This window comes from Carcharodon carcharias, chromosome 23 (assembly GCF_017639515.1).
Source record: "Carcharodon carcharias isolate sCarCar2 chromosome 23, sCarCar2.pri, whole genome shotgun sequence".
NCBI classification, from domain to species: Eukaryota; Metazoa; Chordata; class Chondrichthyes; order Lamniformes; family Lamnidae; genus Carcharodon; species Carcharodon carcharias.
This window is the reverse complement of record NC_054489.1, coordinates 11,138,947-11,160,999: the sequence shown is the minus strand read 5'-3', so window position 1 is coordinate 11,160,999 and position 22,053 is coordinate 11,138,947. Positions and strand designations below refer to the sequence as shown.

Here is a 22,053-nt window from a genome sequence, read left to right as displayed (position 1 = left end):
TGGGGGCAGCATGTTTGCTCCCTTTGGCAGCCATGACTTTGCAGCATCCTCTGATCCCTTACAGAGTGCTAGCTCTGTGCAGGAGCACCCTTTAAATATGGCGCCCAGACTACTGACAGCGGGGCAGGCAAATCAGAGGTGATCCAGCCTGTTTCCCGGGAATGCATTATTAATGAGGTAGGGTGCACCGGGGATGGAGCGATACATCACAAAAACCCCCCATTGCAGCCAGCAGTTTGCGCAAATCTGGGACGATTCCGCCCATAATCACAGGGCACTATAAAAAGGCAACTTTGTCATTATCATGTACCCTTGCTCAGGGCTATGATTTGCATAGCACAATTATTCATAAAATATACTTGAACATTGCCACAAGGGAATTCACATCCCTAACACATGTTAAAGAGGTTGATAGTTGTGATATCTCTTTTAAAGCCTGTTCTGGATGCTCTCCCACATCTTTCAGCAAGTCCCAATCACCCATTGCCCCTGTGCTCCCAGTTAGGCCATATCTTGATTTTACAATTCTCAAACTTGTTTTCAAATCCTCCATGGCCTCGCCCTAACTCAGTGCTCTCCTCGAGCCCCACAACCCTCCGAGATCTCTGTGCTCCTCTAATTCTAGCCTCTTGAGCCACCATCAGTGGCTGTGCCTTCAGCTGCCAAGGCCCTCAGCTCTGGATATGTCTCCCTAAATCTCTCCTTCTCTCTTTCCTCCATTAAGATGCTCCTTAGAACTTACCACTTTGACTAAACCTTTGGACGTCTACCCTACTATCCCTCGTGCGACCTGGTGTTGAGTCTTGCTTTATGATGCTCCTGTGAAGCGCCTTGAGAAGATTTACTACATGAGAGGCATCAAATAAATATAAGTTGTTGTTGTTGTTGCTAGCTTTGCTCTATTACCTCACACTAGGGTGAGGGTGGGTGGAAACTGAGCATGGGGAAGATTAATATTTTTGATTATGTTCTATTTTGAGCTATTTGTGGGAAACCTCTTTAATTCACCTTTGTTTCTAAATTAGCACTTTATAAAATCTTCCTAAGGTATATTATCATTCATGGAGGACAGAAGATTGCAGAAACACACACCCAAATATATGATAAATATATGATTGCTGCCAAACAAATGCGATGTGGGGACTGTTTAAGACAAACTTTCAATATCTCTCAATAGGTACATGGCAAAAAATAAATTTAAACATTTTTTAAACGCACGAAGTGACCTACAAAGTGTGCTTGGCTCTCCATGTGCTCATCAACACGATGTACGTTCAGCACGCAGACACTGATTTTCAGCTCTAGTGCTGTTTCTTGGTAATCGACTTTGGATTAGCACACAATAAACCTGCAGTGATTACACCATAATCAATAATCCTTCAGTGTGGTCCTTTTCAGGCATCAACCTCACAGAGTTCTCAACAGCTCTTAGGAACTCCCATTGCACTGGCTCCTTGCAAAAATAAAAGGTCCAATGTGAGGTATAACCAGTTTAATTAATTGCACAGCGTATACCAGTCCTCCCCACTTATACTAGGCTTATTGTACGCAACTGGCTCTATCAGACAAATCACACTAACTGTTTGGCTTTACCATTGGAATCAATTACAAAAGTACCAGTTTTTAACATATTAAGTGTGATAACTATTTCCAGTCATTCAATAAGCTCTTCACACCTTTTAATCACCTGTACTTACTGATATAATAATACATTTCCTGTATTTCTTTGCACAACAGAGGGGGCTGTATAAAATGTTGAACTGCCCGGCTTGTGCAAATGGGTTCCTGCTAATGAACATACATAGCACATTGGGACTAACAGGGATGACTTTTGAACATCAATAACAGCACTGTAATCATCTATATTGGCAATGTTTCTGAATTATCACTTGGAAAGTAGCAACAGTGAATGTCCCCAGCTCAAAATCGACAGTTCAGCTCATGTTTCGCAACATGAAAGCGTTCGAGACATAAACTGCAACAAATGAAAAACAACAATTGCATTGTTCAAAGAAGGCAGGAACTGAGCCTACAAACTACTCTCATCAAAGGTGTGGATATTTCATTGCAGTAATCTATCATTGTTATACTGTCTATCCCATATAGCAGGCAAATCGTATTAATGCCAACATGCCTGCTATTTGCAATGGGAATTGTCCATGAAAGACGATAGGTACATTTTAAAAAAAGTATTTGTTCATGGATGTGAGTGTTGCTGGCAAGGCCAGCTTTTGTTGCACATCCCTAATTGCCCTTGAGAAGCTGGTGGTGAGCTACCTACTTGAACCGTTGCAGTCCACGTGGAGTAGGTACACCCACAGTGCTGTTAGGGAGGAAGTTCCAGGATTTTGACCCAGACACAATGAAGGAACTGATAGGTTTCCAAGACAGGATGGTTTGTGGCTTGGAGGGGAACTTCCAGGTGGTGCTGCTCCCATGCGTCTGCTGCCCTTATCACTCTAGGTGATAGAGGTCCAGGTTTAGAATGTACTGTTGAAGGAGCCTTGGTGAATTGCTGAAGCGCATCTTGTAGATGGTACCCACTGCTGCCACTGTGTGCTATTGGTTGAGGAGGTGAATGTTTAAGGCGGTGGATGGTACATGAGAATGAATAAGCAAGAAAGAACTTGCACTTATATCACAGCTTTCACAACCTCAGAACATTCCAAAGCACTTCACAGTCAGCAAGTTATTTTGAGGTATAGCCACTTTTGCAATGTAGGTAGCATAGCAGCCCTTTTGCGCATAGTCAAGTCCCACGAACAGCAATGGGATAGATGACTGAATAAACCGTTTAAGTGATGTTGATTGTGGGACAAATGTTGACAAATGTTCTTATTCGAATAGTGCAGCAGAGTCTTTTTCGTCCATCTGAGAGGGCTAACGGGACCTGGATTAAATACCTCACCTAGAAAACAGCACTTCCAACAGTATAGCAACTCCTCAACATTGTGCAGCGGCTGTTGAGAATGTGTGTTCAAGTCGTGGTGTTGGCCTTGAACCTACAACTTTTTGACTCAGGGGCAAGAGCACTACCAACTGAGCTAAAACAGTGAATTTACAAACAAAAATCTTTATCTTTTCCTCAGTTGACTCTCCTTGTACTATGACCACCATAGTTTAAAAGAACTTGGGTTAATCCTATTCCTTTGCTAATGCTGAATTTGGCTGTCAAGAGCTAACCCAAGCAGCTCAAGATTACTCTCACCTCTGATTTTTACTCCGCTCTGTGGGAAGCTGTACCTTCTATCTCTCCCTCAGCTCTGCAGCCAGAATATGGAGGAAAACATATGAAATCTTGTGTTCTCTGGCTCCCCAAGTCAATAATCTCCTCTGAGTTTTGGATAATGATTAATGAAGGCATTTGAGGTACCTGTTGAGGTTATTCTCTTGTATACTCTTCCCATTTTTAAAATTCTTTATGAAATGTTATGTAATTCTCTTGACAGTTGTGCAAACAAAAAGTTACTTTTATATATTTGGACTAGACAATCACACTAGGTCTAAAGATGGGGAAAGAAGTGTTTATGTTACAATATAATTCATGTATGGATGCACACTCCTACAACATGCTGCAAACTATTTTAAGTCTTTCAGGAGATCACCACATCATTGAATTTATATAGAAATTGATGTCAGACATATCAACATTGACAGAAATATAAATATATGTTGAATTTTATCACTTTAATTTACTCTAATTTCTGACATCTTTATCAAACACTGGGGGGGCTACAGTTTGCGTCTGAAATATCAGTCAGTTAGTACAGAAAAAGAGGCAAATCTGAAATAAACAACAGAAAATGCTGACATTTATTCAGCATGCCCACCAGCATTTATAAAAAGGAAAATACAAACTAATCTTTTGATAATAGCAAAATACTGCGGATGCTGGAAACCTGAAACAAAAACAAAAATTGCTGGAAAAACTCAGCAGGTCCGACAGCATCTGTGGAGAGAAAGAGTCCAGATGACTCTTCATCAGAATCTTTTGAGTCTAGCTCCCTATAACAGAATTTAGTCCTTCTCTATTTTCAGACACTGGGAGACATGTAGTGTGTTTCAAGCATTTGGGTTTTTGCACTGAGCAACAATTGTTTTCCTCTTTTCTCCATCTCCCACTGAAGGCACTGGTTCTTGTTGAGTTCCAGGATTACACCTCCCCCTCCTGTATCCCTCGGCCATATCCCACCCAAGTCATCATTCTTTTATGGTCGGTTTGGTCAGTGTTAGCAGCCTGGATCAGCGTGGAGTCAACTGATGCTTTCCTCAACCTATGTGCACCCGCAAACATCTTTCCTCTCTGAATAGAACAGGAGCAGGGCCCCTGATTTAGAAAGTCAGGAGACAATCAAACTATTCTGATCAAGGATTGCCCTGAAATATTAAGCTATCATCTGTGGAATTGCCTCTCACCAGCAGGCAGTGCTTGCAGGAAGAGGCAGTAGAAAGAAACAGCCAGGTTCAAATGGTGCACAAGTACTTCAATGCAATTTTGGCGACTCTGGACTGGGGTGGACAGGAGGAATGAATTCTTGCCCCCATGCCCTCCCCTGGGAGACCGAAGGTAAAACCCGCTCAGGGGACACCTGAGCGGACAGTGACTAAGGATTTCAATGTCAGTTTAGTGCATAAGACATGGCTTCAAGGCCAAAAAATGTTTAATGACTTTCATTAGAGTTATCAAAATAAAACTTAATTCCTCAATTCCCCCTGCTCACACCAACACCGCAGCCAAATCGTGATCATATTTCAAGGCAAAATAATAAATTACCTCGGAAGGCCATTAAAACAAAAGATAGAAGGAGGGTGTCAATGGTATAAAAGGCAATGAGCGATGTTTATAGAGATAAAGGGGGTGTTTATAAAGGATAATCAAGAATTAAGGCTTAACCATGGAGTTGGGATCAACCAGAAATGGGCAGTCTTGTTAAACTAAATCCACAGATTTTATGATTCTTTGAAGTTTAATTTAAAGGTGTGGTAAGCTTTGTCCCTGATTTGAAGATGCTGCATCGTGCTGGCATACCGTTCCATGTGGTCTGTTTGATGCGAAATTCCCTAATCCATCACAGCTAGTTTATTCAGTGCAGTGCTCACACAAGGCATCTTCCAGCGGGGGGCGGGGGTCAGTGATGGAAAACAGGAATGCACGGCCATTTCCTCCCTCCACATGGTGGTTCAGGGGGGCACCGAGCCTGTACTGACACTGACCCCGACTGCTGCTCTCCCCTCCGGAAAAAGCGCCAGTTAGCAAGACAGAAGCGGCCCCGGGAGCACAGAACACAACCAAGGGAACAGGACCAGGACAGCTGCCCCCAATCCCCCCGATTGGACCCGCCCATAGCCCGGCGTGGCCCCGCCTTTTCCCTGCCGCAGCCAATCACGGGCGCCTCTCCGGATGTCGCGTGGGGCCGAGGCGTATGCTAAATAGGCGGCAGGGGCCAATCAGCGTCGATGGGGCGTGGCCGGGAGGCTGGTTTGTTACATTGGGAAATGTAGCAAAGTTGGAGAGTGGGACGCGAGTTGATCGGAGCGAGAATACGCTCACCAGCCGCCTGTAGAAAACCCACTTGAGAGTAAACGGGGGATTTAAAGCCCACGCTCACCGGACCATGACAGAAAACAACGAGACAGAAAGCGACCCACAGAACACAGAACTCCAGAGGTCACCTGGTTCTGTGTGCAGCCACCAAGAAACGAAGGTGAGACAGCTGCAGGTTTATGGGGATCAAAAAGCTGAGACTTGAGTCTCAAATTGGACAGCTCTTTCAGAGAACTGACACTGGCACGACGGGCTGAATGGCCTCCTGCTGTGCAGTGTGATGCTAAGCCCTATACTGGATTTAAAGTGATTGTCACAGTGGCCCCGTGTGTTTAAAAAGCGGCGTCCTTATCTATAATTAAGACCTTTTAATTTTTGAACTTAAAACTGCCTCGTATTTTTTTTAAGCGATGACTTTGAATCACATGCAGCAGCAAATTGCAGAGCCAGTGTGTGGGAGATGTGTTGTTTTAAGTGACAAATTATCCAGCTGTAAGGGTAAGTGTTCTATTGACTTTTGCAGCGTTGGTGATCTGAAGCCGCAAGGTTAGGTGGAGAGACCATCCAAATAAGGTGTCCTCATCTTTTTCTCCCTCTCCTTGAATATTGCAATTTATAAAAGGAACCTAAAGAGAGTGTAGACATGAGAGGCAGCTTGCATGCCTCTCCCTCACCCCCCCCCCCCAACTCCTCATTTAGTTTGCAATATCTAGCACCGAAGCCAGCTACAGAAATTCGCACATGAGGTGTGTGATAAACTAAGGTACGTATTTTGCAAACGATGGATGACGACGATTGCATGACATAGACACTGCAGTTTCTTTTGCTAGTGGCTAACAGAGTGATTGAAAATGGGGACCGACTGTGGCACACTCGCCCTGCAGCCACTCACCCCAGCTTGTAAGCAATGTGTACGCTGGACCGTGTCAGACTGGGCATTTAAACCAGATTACCGACCCAGTCGGTCAGCACTGGTGTGCCCTTGCTCTTGACATCTTTCTCCGATTGCTGTGTTCAGTCACTGCACTCAGCTGGAAGTGTACTGAATTTCTCTCAATTCTTACACACTTACTGGAGGTGCACACTTCCAAGTAGTTGGTGGCAGAGACACATTTGCTTGGCAGAATTAACCTACTTCCGTGTATATCCATGGTTTTGGGATGTTTTAAGAGGGTCACATATTCAGGCTGATGCAAAGACCTATTTGCAATGTTGAGATAAAAACAGGAAATGCTGGAAAAACTCAGCAGGTCCGGCAGCATCTGTTGAGAGAGAAACAGTTAACGTCTCGAGTTGGTACGACTCTTACTCAGAGCATTTCCAGCATTTTCTGTTTTTATTTCAGATTTCCAACATCCGCGGTATTTTGCTTTTATTTGCAATGTTGAGCTTGGATATAATCCTGGTGCTGGAATGGCGGGCAAGACGTACAAGAAATGATTTTAGTTAAAAGTTATGTTTATGTAGGACACGAGCTGATCATGTGACATAAATTTCATTAAGTCATTATCATGTGCAATAAACCATTGATGCCCATTTTTAAAATCTGCATTGAACTTTCTAATATGCTTTTTAAAACGTGATTTTTTTTAATGTATGGTTTTACCCTACATCATCTCCGTTGAAACCCTACATTTGAAATAAATAAACAATTGTCTATTTTAACATGCCAGTGTTTATTTTTACGATCAGTTCTATTAAAAATGTGCAAGTGTTGAACTGTTGAGGACACTAGTGACTGAGTGTTATGTATTAAATTACTTGCAGAGCTAAATTAAGTTAAAGGTGATGTTACACTTTTTAAAGAGGTTCATAATCTTTGTGCTCAAATGCTGCTGTATTAGGGTCGCAAGTCTCCAGGATTGGCCTTGAGTTAGGGTCCTGCTGTGAGCAACCCATGAGAAGAATCATAAGGCCATTCAATTTCTGGTTTTCATAATTTTCTTTGACACTTTTGTTTATAATAACGGGGGCGGGGTAAAAAGGAGAGTGTGTAACTGGCAGTGTGTGGAAATGGGAGGTATGAAGTATTATGATGGGACCTCCAAATCCATGTCCAGCTGGAGCTGACAATCTGATGCAGTGTACTCTCCATTCTAATCTGCAAAGTTTAATGTGTTCACAATGAAACAGAAGGTCTCGCAATGCAAACACTTCAATATGGTGGTGGAACATTGAGACCAATAAACAAGATAAGAATAATTGCAAACTTACAAAGTGCTGATCATTATGCCTGATAAAATATTCATTATCATTTAAAATAGAATATATTTGTACATGCCACATGTTCAGTTGTGAGGATGTACATCTGTGTATCTGTAAATGTGTGTGTGATATATGTTATATATATTTTATATATATATATATATATAGTGTGTGTGTATGTATATACTTGTGTGTGGCAAATATCCTTCCTCCTCCTATAGGTGCTAACTCTTGTCAGATCACCTTTAACAGGACCAGAACCTCTCCAGTGACATTTTTCAAGTGAGCCTGGATGTGCAGGTCAGCAGATTGTCTATCAGCTATGGGGGGGGGGGGGGGGGGATCCTAGAACTGAGCTCAGCCCTGTTCTAATCTGATGCTCACACATCCACCTTCCAGTTGTAATGAGTGTAGCAGATCAGAAGTGAGAACCCTGATTTTGTTTTTCTTTCTTAACCCTGGAGCATTGAGACCAATTGTAGAAGCTTAACTAAGATGAGTTAATTCGGATGTTACCAGAAATGTGACCTGGAAGTGGTTTTATGCTCAGCTGTACCCACTCGAAGGAGCTACATTTGTCATTCTTAACTCATTGAAACATATGTTTACTTTTTCAATACAATCTTCAACTGTTACTCTGAGCCGTGCTCACCCAATTCACCAGGTTATAGTTTTTGGGTGCTGTAACTGGCCTGAGCAAGCATGGCGCAAAATCACTCAGTATTGCTGCTTTTGATCTCTATCGAATGATTCTGTTGGGAAACTGTATGCAAAGGTGTCACTGAGAACAGGTAATGTTGCTATCAGCATTGTTACCTCTGCACCATCACCTCTTTCCCCCCCCCTCACTCCCTCATATTTTCTTCAAGCTGACATATCTGCTTTACCTTCCACTTTTAAAAGATTCATGTTTTAACATGCTTCCTCCCCAGTCAGGGCACCATGAGAATACACAAATTCAAACATTCAGGATATGCTCACCCCCCCCCCCCCCCAAGCGGTTTGTGTTTTTCAATGCATAGGCCCATTGCACGAGAGACACTTGTGGCAAATGAGTTGCGCAGTGCGCATCAGATGGAACAACCATTTTTCTATAGCAAATGACCAGGACAAGTGCACTTTTTGTAATAGTTTTCCTGATTGTGATCACATGGGAAACATTAGAGAGAAGCCGTTCTGGGCCGATTGCTTGATGGAATATAACGTTTTCTGAGTTGCTGGGATTGTGAAATTGTCATTCCAAGGAAGATAGCTGCCCCATGAATGAAAGATATACCTTAATAAAATCATAAGAAATAGGAGCAGGAGTAGACCATTCAGCCCATTGTGCCTGCTCTGCCATTCAATAAAATCATAGTTGATCCGATTGTGTTTAATGCCACTTCCTTGGCTATCCCCCATAACTCTTGACTCCCATGTCATTCAAAAATCTGTTTAACTCAACCTTGAATACACTCAATGACTCGGCCTTCACTGCTCTCTTAAGAAGAGAATTACAAAGCCTAAGGACCCTTTGAAAGAAGGAAACCCTCCTTATCTCCATCTTAAGTGGGAGACCCCTTATTTTTAAACTGTGCCCCCTAGTTCTAGAATTCCTCACTAGAGCCCCTGTCAGTCTCCCTTAGAATCTTATGTTTCAGTAAGATCACCCTTCATTCTTCTAAACTCCAGTGAAACTAGGCCCAACTTGCTCAATCTTTCCTCATAAGCCAGTACTTATATAAATATTCTGGGGTTCACAATTTTTCTTCTGAGGGTTGGGGAACAAGGTCGTGGAAACTATCCAGGTTCTTTCCTCAGAAGATATAGGAATAGGAGTAGGCCATTCAGCCCCTTGAGCCCACTCGCTATGTCTGGTCTGGATTTCAATTCTAATTATCTGCCTTAGTTCCATGTCCCCTTTATACCCTTACCTAACAAAAAAAAAATCTATCAGTCTTGGCCTTGAAAGCTTCAATTGCCCCCACGTCCACAAACCTTTGGGGCCGATAATTCCAGGTTCCTACAACCCCTGTGTGGAAAAAGTCCATTCTGATTTTGCTGCTAAATGTCCTGGCCCCAAATTCAAGATGATGACCCCTAATTTATATAGATTGGGTGAATGATTGGTGGAAAGAACAGCATTGCTGGATTGAATGGTCTTAATTTATTTACAGAAAGGTGGAAGGTGATTTGGGCCTGGTTACTGACAATGAAGGATTGCTTTCAGAATCTGGCACATGTTCTACAGGAATTAATTGGGAATTAGAAAAACATTTCAAAACGAAAAATATCAGGAGCAAGAAAATAGGATTAAAGTAGAATGTTCCAAACAGGAGCATTGGCAGGAGTGTACTTTCCTCCTATGCTAAAATTTATATGATCCTGTAATAAGAAATGCAATCCTATCCATTTGTATTTTTTATACAGTGGCAATGCGATAACCAAACCTGAAAAAATATCATGTGCAAATGATATCATCATGGTGTAAAATCATTAGGCAAAGTAAAATTGAAGGGATTGAGTATGTTTGAGCAAAACTAGCTTTAAAAACACACAGAATTATAATTGTAGGTGATTTTATTCCACAGTAAGAATTAAACGCCACTCAGCTTAAAGGGGAGGTTTAGCCAGATTAACATAAGAACACAAGAAATAGGAGCCAATTGACCCCTCAAACCTGCTCTGCCATTCAATAAGATCATGGCTGATCTAATTGTGGCTTTAACTCCACTTTCCTGCCTGTCCCCCCCATAACCCTTGACTCCCTTGTAGATCAAAAATCTGCCTAACTCAGGAATGAATATATTCGATGACCCAGCCTCCACTGCTCTCTGGGGTACAGAATTCCAAAAATTAATGACCCTCCGAGAGAAGAAATTCCTCCTCATCTCCATCTTAAATGGGAGACACCTTGTTATAAAACTGTGCCCCCAGTTTCAAATTCCCCCAAGAGGAAAAAACATCCTCTGAACTAAAAACAAGGAGGTAGAAATGGGATGGGTGTTCTACTGTGGAAGAGCTGGGTCACCTGTCCCTGATCTTCTGTTTTTCTCCATCTCTTCCACAGTGTAAAATCACATTTCTACCTCTCTTCAGCTCGGAAGAAGAGTCATACGGACTCGAAACCTTAACTCTGTTTCTCTCTCCACAGATGCTGCCAGACTTGCTGAGTTTTTCCAGCATTTTCTGTTTTTATTCTCCTCAGAATCTTATATGTTTCAATAAGATCACTTCCCATTCTCCAATGAGCATAGGCCCAGACTGCTGAACCTTTCCCCATACGACAACTCCTTCATCCCAAGAATCAACCTAGTGCTGCCATGCTAGGCAGTTTCAAGCAGGAGTTTGTGCCTTTAAACTTATCGTAAAAGTTTCCAAAATTTCACTGTGGTTTTTGTGTTGGTCAATGTAACGCAGTAAAAAATATATCTGGTGAAATTTGTACCTTTCATATTTTCATCTTTTTAATGAGTGCATTTGCAATGACAGGCAGGATTGGTGATTTGATAGTACTGTTATGTCAATTGTGATTTCCACTGTGGCACAGTATATCTTGAGGTTAGGATGGTGAGACTGCCTTCAGTAGATCAGCTGTCCAACAAAATAGAACCATAGAACACTACAGCACAGAAAACAGGCCATTCGGCCCTTCTGGTCTGTACCGAAATATTCCGCTAATATCATTGACCACCCGGTCCATAACCCTCCAGATCTGTCCCATCCATGCATCTATCCAATTTATTCTTAAAACTTAAAAGTGATCCCGCATTTACTACCTCAGATGGCAGCTCATTCCACACTCTCACCACTCCCTGAGTGAAGAAGTTCCCCCTAATGTTCCCCCTAAACCTTTCCCTTTTCACCCTAAAGCCATGTCCTCTCGTGTTTATTTCTCCTAATCTAAGTGGAAAGAGCCTACTCGCATTTACTCTGTCTACACCCCTTATAATTTTGTAAACGTCTATCAAATCTCCCCTCATCCTTCTACGCTCCAAGGAATAAAGTCCTAACCTGTTTAATCTTTCCCTGTAACTCAACTCCTTAAGACCCGGCAACATCCTAGTAAATCTTCTCTGCACTCTCTCAATGTTACTGATATCCTTCCTGTAGTTAGGTGACCAGAACTGCACACAATACTCCAAAGTTGGCCTCACCAATGTCTTATACAACCTCACCATAACATCCCAACTCCTATACTCAATACTTTGATTTGTGAAGGTTGAAATTGGTTGAAACTTTGGTGTTTGAAGATCTGTCTTTAAAACTGAAAAATTAAAACTAGACTTTGCATGTGATTAACATTAGGATTTTATTAGCTCCAACAGTTTATTTCTTTTTTTGTTGTGATTTTTGTGCTCATTAAAGTAAGAGAGTGCAGGGGAATAGAGCGTTTTCCATTTCAGGCATCCAGTGTCAGCATCAAATGATGTCTGGTTGCATTTGGAAGACTAAATGCCGAGTATTGCTCCCTTCCCTCTGCTTCACCACTGTACTTCACCCCAGAGGAGCACCCCTATCTCCCATTCTTGCCACTGTGTGGCTGCTGAGTGAAATTGTCAATCAAAAGCAACCCTGTGTTCTGGGCTTGGGTTATGCACGCAACTGAACAGAGACAACCCAAACTAAAAGAATCTTGTAGCTAACAGGAGACTTTCACTCTTATCTGTCTTAAAAACCTGATTCTGAGCCAAAAAGTTAGTCTCTTCACCATTGGCTAATCTCTTTATCCATAAGTTATTTAAGATAGGAGATGGTCAGTGGTCCTGTGTGTTGATAGCTCATTGCCACTGTCAATATTGCCCAGTAACATGGGCTTTTGGAACACTGGGGGAAAGCAAGCAAATATCATTTTTACACCCCCTCAACCAGGACACTTTTTTATGTTGTAGAACCCCAAAGATTTGAGTGAAAAGGTTCTCAGATTTTGCTTCCCCTCCTTTAAAGTATATTTCTACCCTGCAATAACTTTTTGAGTTTGTGGCTAGGAACAAGGGCTGGCTTGAAATAAACTTTGAGTGGAGAAAGAAAAGAAATGATTGTCTCTCAGAAGTGGCCAGATTGGTGACATGTAGTTTATATATTAATTTATATATTGGGAGACTAAGACATTGGGTTAAATATAAGTCTGCACTATGTGGAGTGGACCAGATCCTGCTTAATAAAATAAGGGGATTGAGGGATCGGGCAATCTCAGCACCACTTGTAAATTTACACCGGTCACCTTTTTACAATCCAAGTAATGACTTTGAAAATTCAATTTAACAAAAAAATCTCACTCAAGGCACAATGACATGTGCAGTTAGCACGTGCCAGATTAGAATATAATCTTGGCTTGTTTTTGGCTTTTTAGGCTTGTTTGGCCCTACAACCACACCAACCCCCTCCACTTCTATCTCTCTCTCTCTCTCTCTCCCTCCCTCTCCACGCCCCCCCCCCCCGCCCCCGCCACCCACACACCTTAAACCAGCTTATATTTCAACTCTTTCTTGGACTCGAACTCAAGTTCTGTCGAAGGATCATGAGGACTCGAAACGTCAACTCTTTTCTTCTCCGCCGATGCTGCCAGACCTGCTGAGTTTTTCCAGGTAATTCTGTTTTTGTTTTGGACTTCCAGCATCCGCAGTTTTATTGTTTTTATTTTTTTATTTTTTTAGAATATAATCTTTTTTATTTCCACAAAGTTTTATGTGAGATTCACCGTCTGATGCTAAATGGGAACATATCTGTTCTGTAATTAAGGGGTGGTCAGTAAGATTGAATTCTTGGATATTGCCTGTTTCAAAACTGCACACTAAATCAGAAAGACATTAATAATGGAGATAAACAAGTATTTTCCTATTTTCCTTGTGAATTTTGATTCCTTAACTCCAATTCCAACTGGAATTCCCAGTGAATACAAATCAGAGCAGCATAGCTAATCAGGGTTAAACACAAATTAGATAATCTGACCCAAAGAAACTCTAAATTTGTTTGTGGCAAGGAAATAGAAATGTCCAAGTGATATGGTGAAAATGTTCTGAATTTAAAGCCACACTAAATTATTGGGGTGTGTTGAGCAGACTTTACATCACACATAACCCACAACCATACAGTATTTGATCAAAGTTTGAAGGATAGTGTAAAACAGATGTGTCATCCCATTAGAAAAGTAAAAAGAGAAAAAGCCCATTAAGCTCTCTTATTTGCAGTTGTTGGACTGAGAGAAACATAAATCCGAGAATCAAATTATAACACGTGAGGCAGGCTTTTGGATTGAGTAGGGATAAGGTGTTAATGGTATTCTGCGAGTCACTGTTTAATTTGCTTAACATCCAATGCATTTGAATACACAAGGAAGGAAGACTGGAGCTCGGGTCAAGATGAACGAAAATGACAATGATAGTGATTAAGGACTTGAGGGCTCACCTCAGGAAATGAGATTTTGGATCTTGCATTGCAGTTGCCCATTTGCAATCTGGCCAAATTCCTAAAGCAATTAACTCCTTAATTTTTAAAACCTGACATTGTGAAACCCTGCGTCAATCCGATCCCAGAGGAAATCCTTCCACTGAAATATTGACTGAAGTGCATTAAAAAATTCTCCACTCTTGTGCGTGCGCATTTGTCAAGAATCATCAGCTACTTCCAATGAGCCTTGGTAAAAGAAAGGAAAACTCGCATTTATATAACACCTTCCACAACATCAGGATGTCCCAAAGCACTTTACAGTCAGTGAAATGCTTTTGAAGGTTTTAACATGGGAAACATAGTAGCCAATATATGCGCAGCAAGGTTTCACAAACAGCAATGTGATGATAACCAGATTTTTTTAAGTGCTGTTGATTGAGGGATAAGTATTGGCCAGGACACTAAGGAGAATTCCCCTGCCCTTTAAAATAGTGCCATGAGATTTTTAACATCCATCTGGGCGAGCAGATGGTTTAATGTTTTATCCACTCCGGACAGTGCAGCAGTCCCTCAGTATTACGCTGGTGTGTTGGCTAGACTTATGCGCTCTAGTCTTCTGGAATGGAATTTGAGCCAACAACCTTTGGACTCTGAAGCAAGAATACTACCCATTGAGCTATGGCTGACAATAGGTAGCTGGAGTCAGAACTGGAATATGTTGAATGTGAACTGCCAGTGTGAATCTGCAAGCTAAATCATGACATGTGATGGGTCACAAGTAGTCCAGTTAAGGGAAGCTCCTATAGTCAGATCAATTCTTCTCTACATGAAGATTTTTTGTTCATGATTTCAAATTTTGCTCATTGGGATTCCAGAGGCAAGATTTACAGGCTTAATAATCCAAATGTAGAAACCCAAATAACTTGTTTCTATTAAATTACATTACATGTTACTAAACTGATAATCTGGATAATGTGTTCAATATCTTAGCATGGCAGTTTGATTATTTTAATTCCATTTATTAGTTGAAAACAGGAAAGAAAAATACTTGCCAGTCAGATTGTCGTAAAATCCCAACAGCTTCACTCACCTCATTTTGAGAGAAAGATCTGCTGTCCAGACCTGGATAAAAGCAAAATGCTGCGGATGCTGGAATTCTGAAATAAAAACAGAAAATGCTGGAAAAACTCAGCAGGTCTGACAGAATCTGTGGAGAGAGAAACAGAGTAAAACGGGCATCGGGTGTGATCGGTGGGGTGACCGGGCAATATGACGCAATCGGTTTTATGACGGGAAACCAGTTTGCAGTTTCCAGGCCGCATTTCCAGCCATCGATTGTTGGGAACCTCATTGTAATATATCAGCGTATTATTATCAGGCCAGCCCGCTGGAACCCCCCCCCCCCGGCAACAACCCCCCAACCCCCCAACTCCCACCCCCCTCCCCCGCCCCCTCCCCCCTCCCCGGCTGGATCGTCAACGCGTTTCACAACAGCACATTAAAGGCGTGCACTTGCCGGCCTGCACTTTGCGGACAACTCGGAGGTGAGTCCACGTTGTGCAATGCTAGCCAGGGTCACCTGTTGGACATCAAGCTTCAGAGGCGTTGCGGGGTTGGGCTTAAGGGTAGCCATGCCGCTGAGGTGACTGGTAGTGAGGGGGCGGGGTTAAGGGCAATCCTGCCATTGAGGGGACTGGTGGCGAGGGGGCGGGGTTAAGGGCAGCCCTGCCATTGAGGTGACTGGTGGCGAGGGGGCGGGGGGGTTAAGGGCAATCCTGCTGTTGAGGCGACCCGTGGCGGTCGGCGTGGGGGGTGGCAGCACAAGGGCGGCCCTCCCTTGAATACAGCACACAAGCATTTGGGGTTGGGGGGGGGGGGGTGGGTGGTGGTGGCAGGGGTGGTGGTGGGGGGGCGTAGGTGGGCGAGGGAAGTGGCCATGCTGTATAAAGTGACCATTCCTCTGCAGCTGAGACAGTTCAGGCGCAGCCACATTGATTTGTTTGGGGTCGGGCTCCTAGCCTATCTGCCCACTCAGGCAACGCAGAGGCATCAAACTGCCACCAAGTTTGGCAGAGCTCCTCTCCCCCCCCCACCCCCGGGCACAGGCTGCAAATTCATAAGCATTTTAATGGACAGCCGGACAGTTGGAGTTCCGCACACGTTGTACAACTTTCTCACTAAAGCTGGCCATGGAACAGTCCCTGCTGGAGGTGCTCACAGCCCCTTTGCAATGTCAGCATCCCAGTTGGGACCAGTCTCCCCCATGGCTCAAGCTAACAGGGCAGCCATACAGTGCACTAATCTCTGGCCATTCAAGTGGTGGCCAGCACTCTCTAGTCCTTAACCAGGACAGGTTCTTAGTACACCCATTGCTAACCACGTGTCTCCCACTTTCAGCCTGCAGGAGCAGTACATCAGGATCATGGAGCCTGGTGAACTAGCTGTATGCCTAATGGCCTAAATGGCACAAAGATGACAGAGGAGAGAGTGACTGAGGTTCCTGGCTCACAGAGGCAGGAGCAGCAACCTCAGGAGCAAGGGGCAGCTGGGGCTCCTGCACACGCCACACAAGAGCCACAGCGAGTCATTGCTGGTTGGCACCTAGCAACACCCAGGGTCTGTAGTATTGACCAAAGAGAGGGCATTGTATTAGTTAAAAGAAGTTTCAGCCCTGAGATGAATGCCTTGGTGGCAGAGTCCTTCAACTGTGCGGTGCTAGGTAGCAGATGTACGTCTACAGTCTGTAGAGAGTTTTGTGACAAGGAATAAAACTCTGTCTGAAGGAATCTGTCTTGGTTTCAGTCTTCATTCCTAAATGACTATTGGAACTTGACATATGGACGCTGCCTTTCATTCCTACAGATGACCAAGAACCAGTGTTGCCGAAGATTGTGCATGCCCAGGGAACTGGTTGGTCACATCTGCCAGTTACTGCAGGATTTGGTGCCATGGGGACATGGAGGGCATCCACTGCCAGTGGCTGTGAAAGTGGCCATGGCGCTCAATTTCTATTCCAGTGGCTCCTTTCAGGGCTCCACAGGTAACCTTTATGGGATCTCACAAGCCTCCACCCACATCCATGAGGTCACGGATGCCATCTTTGGGAAGGCACACAACTTTGTGCATTTTACCATTTTACCCGGGTCCAGGACAATCAGGATGCAAGAGTGATTGGATTCGCCCTGATCTCGGGATTCCCACAGGCTCAGGGTGCGATCGACTGCACTCATGTGGCGCTCAGATCTGTGTCGGAACACACGGTGAACTACATCAACCGCATGGGGTCCCATTCGCTGAATGTGCAACTGGTGTGCGACCACCAGAAACATGGTTTCCAGGGAGTGTGCACAACTCCTACATCCCCAGTCAGTCACAGATCCCTGGAGTCTTCCAGGCTCCACAGAGGCTGCAGGGTTGGCTCCTCGGGGTCAAGGGCTACCCCCAGGGGCCATGGCTGATGACACCCGTGTGGCAGCCTCAGACTGCAGCAGAGTGATGGTATAATGAGGCTCATGCAGCAGCTCACAACTTGGTGGAGCAGACCATTGGGAGGCTGAAGGTGAGGGTCCAGTGCCTGGACTGGCCTGGTGGAGCCCTGCAATACAGATCGCATCGTCATCGTCTGCTGTGCCCTTTACAACCTGGAACTCCAACAGGGAGTCGAGTTGGTTGAGGAGGAGATGGAGGAACTGTACGTCTTCTCTGATGAGGAAGATGCCAACAGGGATGAGGGTGAGGAGGTCCTCGGAAGTAATGGTGACAGAGATGAGGCCCTCGCACTGGCTAGACAAGGCAGGCGGGCTTGGGAGGCCCTCATAGCTGCTGATTTGTGGAGGAAGATGATGACATGCAGTGAGGTGACCCCATAGATCCTCATATCACATCTGTGAACATTTGACTTCAGTCTGGCTTATGGCTGTGCCAATGCCTTCTGTGATAATGCTCCTGTCATAGAGACATAATAGAGACCCTAATAATCGTTCGATTGCAGAAGGATGATGATGACATCCAGTGAGGACACTCCATAAATCTTCACACAGCCTCTGACAATCTCTGACTCCTGTCTGGCCTACGGCAGCTCTTTCATGCTCCATGATCAGGGTCATAATATATAAGCCATGATACTTTAGAAGCCTCTGATTCTTTGTCTGCCTTCAGCACCAGAGCCCTTCAGGAGCTGGTGTAGTGTCACAGGTCAGAGATGCTGAAGAGATTGGGGCCAGACCCTCCTTAAACGTGCTGAGAACACCCAGACAGAATGAGGGAGCTCTGTGACCCTGCCCACTACATTCTGACAGCAATGACCAACATTACTGAGGTGCAGGCATCAGTAATATTTCCAGGGAGTGAGAGGCTGGACCATCACTTTGGTCTGAAGGCTGCACAAAGCACAGGGAAGAGGCCCTGGATTGTGACACCTGCCTTTTTTGTGCAGAAAAGGTTTCCCATCTGAGTGACAAGAACACTGCTCATCAGAACAAGGAGCCACAGGCAGGGAGACATACCTGGGAGTTTATTGACAATAGTGAACAGTATGTATAAGTGATTAACACTCATGCCCAGGCTGTGCAACTAATTCTCCTTAACTTTCCTAACCCTGCCACTACATCTTGGTGCTCCCTGGGCATCCACAGCAGAGGTGGAGGCAGCCTGCTGACTGCGACGCCCTGTCTGTAATGACCTTGGCAGGCGTCCTCTGGAGGGCCGAGACTTGGTGGGCCCTGGCCTGCTTTCGGGGTCCTGCTGTGTGGCAGTGACACCCTCCTTGGCCTGTGAAGCTGGAGCTGTTGAGGTCACAGGTAGAGGGGGGTTGGATGGGCCGGACACTCCCGGAGTCACCTGGATGGATGGGCCTGGGGTGTGTATCTGCTGATTCTCCTCCCTATGGGTGGCCAGGGGCCCCAGGCTGACTCCTTGAGGAGCAGGAGTAGCTGGAGTGAGATTGAAGCGCACGGCACCCCTCTCACGTAAACTGTTGGAGACCGAATATGGCATCAGCGATGGAGTTGAGCCTGTGCAGCAGTACAGGAGCAAAGTCCTGGACCAAGGTCTCCATGGCAGCCGCCATCCTACCAGTGCTGATCTTGGTGCGTTGGCACTGCCGGCGCTATCACCTCAGCCTGAAGGGTGACAGACTCCGCCATCCTGCCTTGCAACCTGAGGAGTGCAGCGACCATCCCTTTCTGATGTTCCTGAGTTGGCCTTTGCAGCTCCAGCAACTGTGACATGACCGAGTCCAGAGGCTCCTCATCTGACTCGGACTCAGCAAATTTCTGGCCTCCAGCTGCCCTCCAAGAGCCAGAAACCTAGGAAGTGCCTGTCGTCATCTGCTGCAGATCAGATGGTGCAATATGCTCACCAGATTATGATCCCAGGACTACTCTAAAGCTAGGTCATATCGAGGTGTGTGTCTCTGCGCTGGTGGAGGGTGTGGGTGAGTGCTGTGATGGGACTTCAGGGAGGGTGCCTCCAGGTTCCTCTTCAGAGGTTTCTTCGGGACTTGATTGGAGGCCCTGGGTCCTGGACTCTGTCGGCTGTTTGGCAGATCTGCCTGCGGAAGCAAGGGGAGATAATTAGTGCAGTGGCCTGTGAAACAGGACACATCACTCACAGCATGGTTGTCTGATGGATGTTGCACTGCTGGATCCTCACTTGGTAGAGCAGCAACGACCTCACCGTCAGCCCAGGACTGGTCCTGGTCATCGCCGGCCAGCTGGACGGCTCTGTTTTCAAAGTCCATGAGGACCTTGATTTCGGGCATTCCCCCACCAGTCTGCGACCTCTCCCTCTTGTGTACCAGCTTGTCCTGCATGGATAGAGATGGAGAAAGTGTAAGCAGGACACCTGTCAGGCCAGATGATGAGTACGCCTGGCCTGTGTGGGTGGTGAGTGATCCCATGGATGGGATGAGGACAATGAAGGTGTGTGTGAGAGAGTGAATGGGGATGCCCCTTGAACCGGTAGTGAGTGAGATCACTGTGGATGTGTGATGGGTTTGTGAGTGTGCGAGTTGAGAGTGACGAGAAGAGTGATGATCCTGGTGGAACAGAGGAGTATCATTCATTCTCTTGTGGCACTGGATGGCTATGCTCCTTTGAAGGCCGAGGGCACTGACGTCTGCTGCCACCACCTCCCAAGTCGGGTTAGTGCTGTTGCTGCCCATCCTGTGGCCAGTGTGGGGGTAGAGGACATCCCGGTGGGCCTCCATAGCCTGCAAAAGTCGCTCGAGAGATGCGTCGCTGAACCTGGGGGCTGCAATCCTCTTCAGTTTCAGGGCCATGTCTTCCGTGCAGCAGCGGTGGCTTGGAAGCACTGGGACGTGTGCTTTGCAGCTGGACTTCAAATATGGCGCCTGGTGTGATGCAGCGGCAGGGAGATGGTGTGGCAGGCGAATGAGAGCCTGTCCGCCATGGGTATCCTGTGTTTCCCAGGAGGGCACTATTCAAGTGGCAGGTTTGGGACGACGATACAGCGTGAAAACCTGCTATCACGGCCAGCAGCAACCAAAACAAAATTAAAAATGCCAGAATCCTACAGTTAAAACTAACGTTTGACTGACTTCTCCTGAAATGAATCGTTTTAACGAAAAAAATAAACATTTGTATTACAGGAATGCACCAATACCACCTTTCTTGCCACCGGGTGATTTGAGACAATATTACAAATCGTCAGTGTGATTACATAATTGTAGCAGTTTTCCCAACCACCTGACAGGGGCCCCTTTAATTTTAGTTGCTTGAATTTTATTCTGAATATTTATTTGATTCTTGCAGCCAAATGATGAGTAAACAAGCAGCACAAACCGCAGGGGAGGTCCTGCCCCTGTTTCCCACATGTTCAACACAGAAGTTGCATGAATTCGCGGTCTGGTTATTTTTAATTGAGCCTGATTGATATCGAAGCCAACCCCCCTTCACATGAAGTCATGGTGGGGGAAGCTTTCCTCTGTGCAGCGTGCAAAGCAAAATCCTAAACCAATGTACAAGGAATGGGTTTACAATATTGTTCCACCTGCCAACATCGAACACCTGTAGCTTGTCCATGTCGGCATGACATAAGCTGAACAAGTAACCAGAGCTCTCCAGCAATCACTGGCAAAGAGTGTGATAAACTATTTAATTAGAGATGAAACCTAATCAGGGGGCAACTATAAAAATAGGAACATTTGCTTATGTTTCCTGTTTGTCTTGCCACATTTTTCAGACACGTTTAATTATAGGTCATTTTTTTTGCAACTGGTTGATGAAATGTGCATATGAATCAATTTTTTTTCAAAAAAGAAACAGCCAGTTGTTTGGGCTACTCGGGGGTACTCCCCTCCTCAACCAGCAGAAAATACCTCGGTATATCTCCAGTCTGCGATTTTAAACCTATTTTTAAGCATCACACTCTAGGGCAAGGAAGCTAATAGTTTCATCCTAGTTTCAGACTGGCAGCCAGAAAAGAGATTAAGCGCTGATTATCCCAATCCGCATAGTCCTCATACCAAATAATTAAACTTTTTGACATGGGGTTGTGCTTATTTCCAGCAGTTAGACTTTATGGTCTTGCTAAGACAAACCACCTTAACCAAAATTCCACCATAACAGCAGAATTGTGCATAAAATGATAATGCGTCACATGGCATTGTGCTACATAGCCCTGCCATTACAAAATGGCATATCATCCAGTTTGTAATAAACAATGCAGTAGATCCACTAGTAGCATATTAGAGAGATTGTACACACAGCGTGGAAGCCCTCATATTATTTTACAGATGGAAAACAATCTTACTGTGCTCAATGGGTCTGGATTGCAGCCTGAATCTGATGAGTATATTCCAGTCTGCAAATATCCCTCCGTGATTGCAAGCTGTTCTCATGTACTATAATTCAACTTTGTGGCCTTAGTAAGAGGCTAGTTTGAAAAGGCACACCACCTGAGTGACAGTGTAG

General features: G+C 44.8%; 1 protein-coding gene across 2 annotated transcripts in view; it reads left to right on the top strand.

Annotated features, from left to right (window-relative positions):
* The first annotated feature begins 5,520 nt into the window (after positions 1–5,520).
* LOC121269122 (SH3 and cysteine-rich domain-containing protein 2-like) overlaps positions 5,521–22,053 on the top strand; it is a 222,395-nt gene continuing 205,862 nt past the window's right edge. For both annotated transcript variants that reach the window (XM_041173595.1, XM_041173594.1), the window contains exon 1: positions 5,521–5,705. In XM_041173595.1, coding sequence (XP_041029529.1) covers positions 5,616–5,705 — 90 coding nt within the window. In that variant the 5' untranslated portion in view covers positions 5,521–5,615. The remainder of the gene's footprint in view (positions 5,706–22,053) is intronic.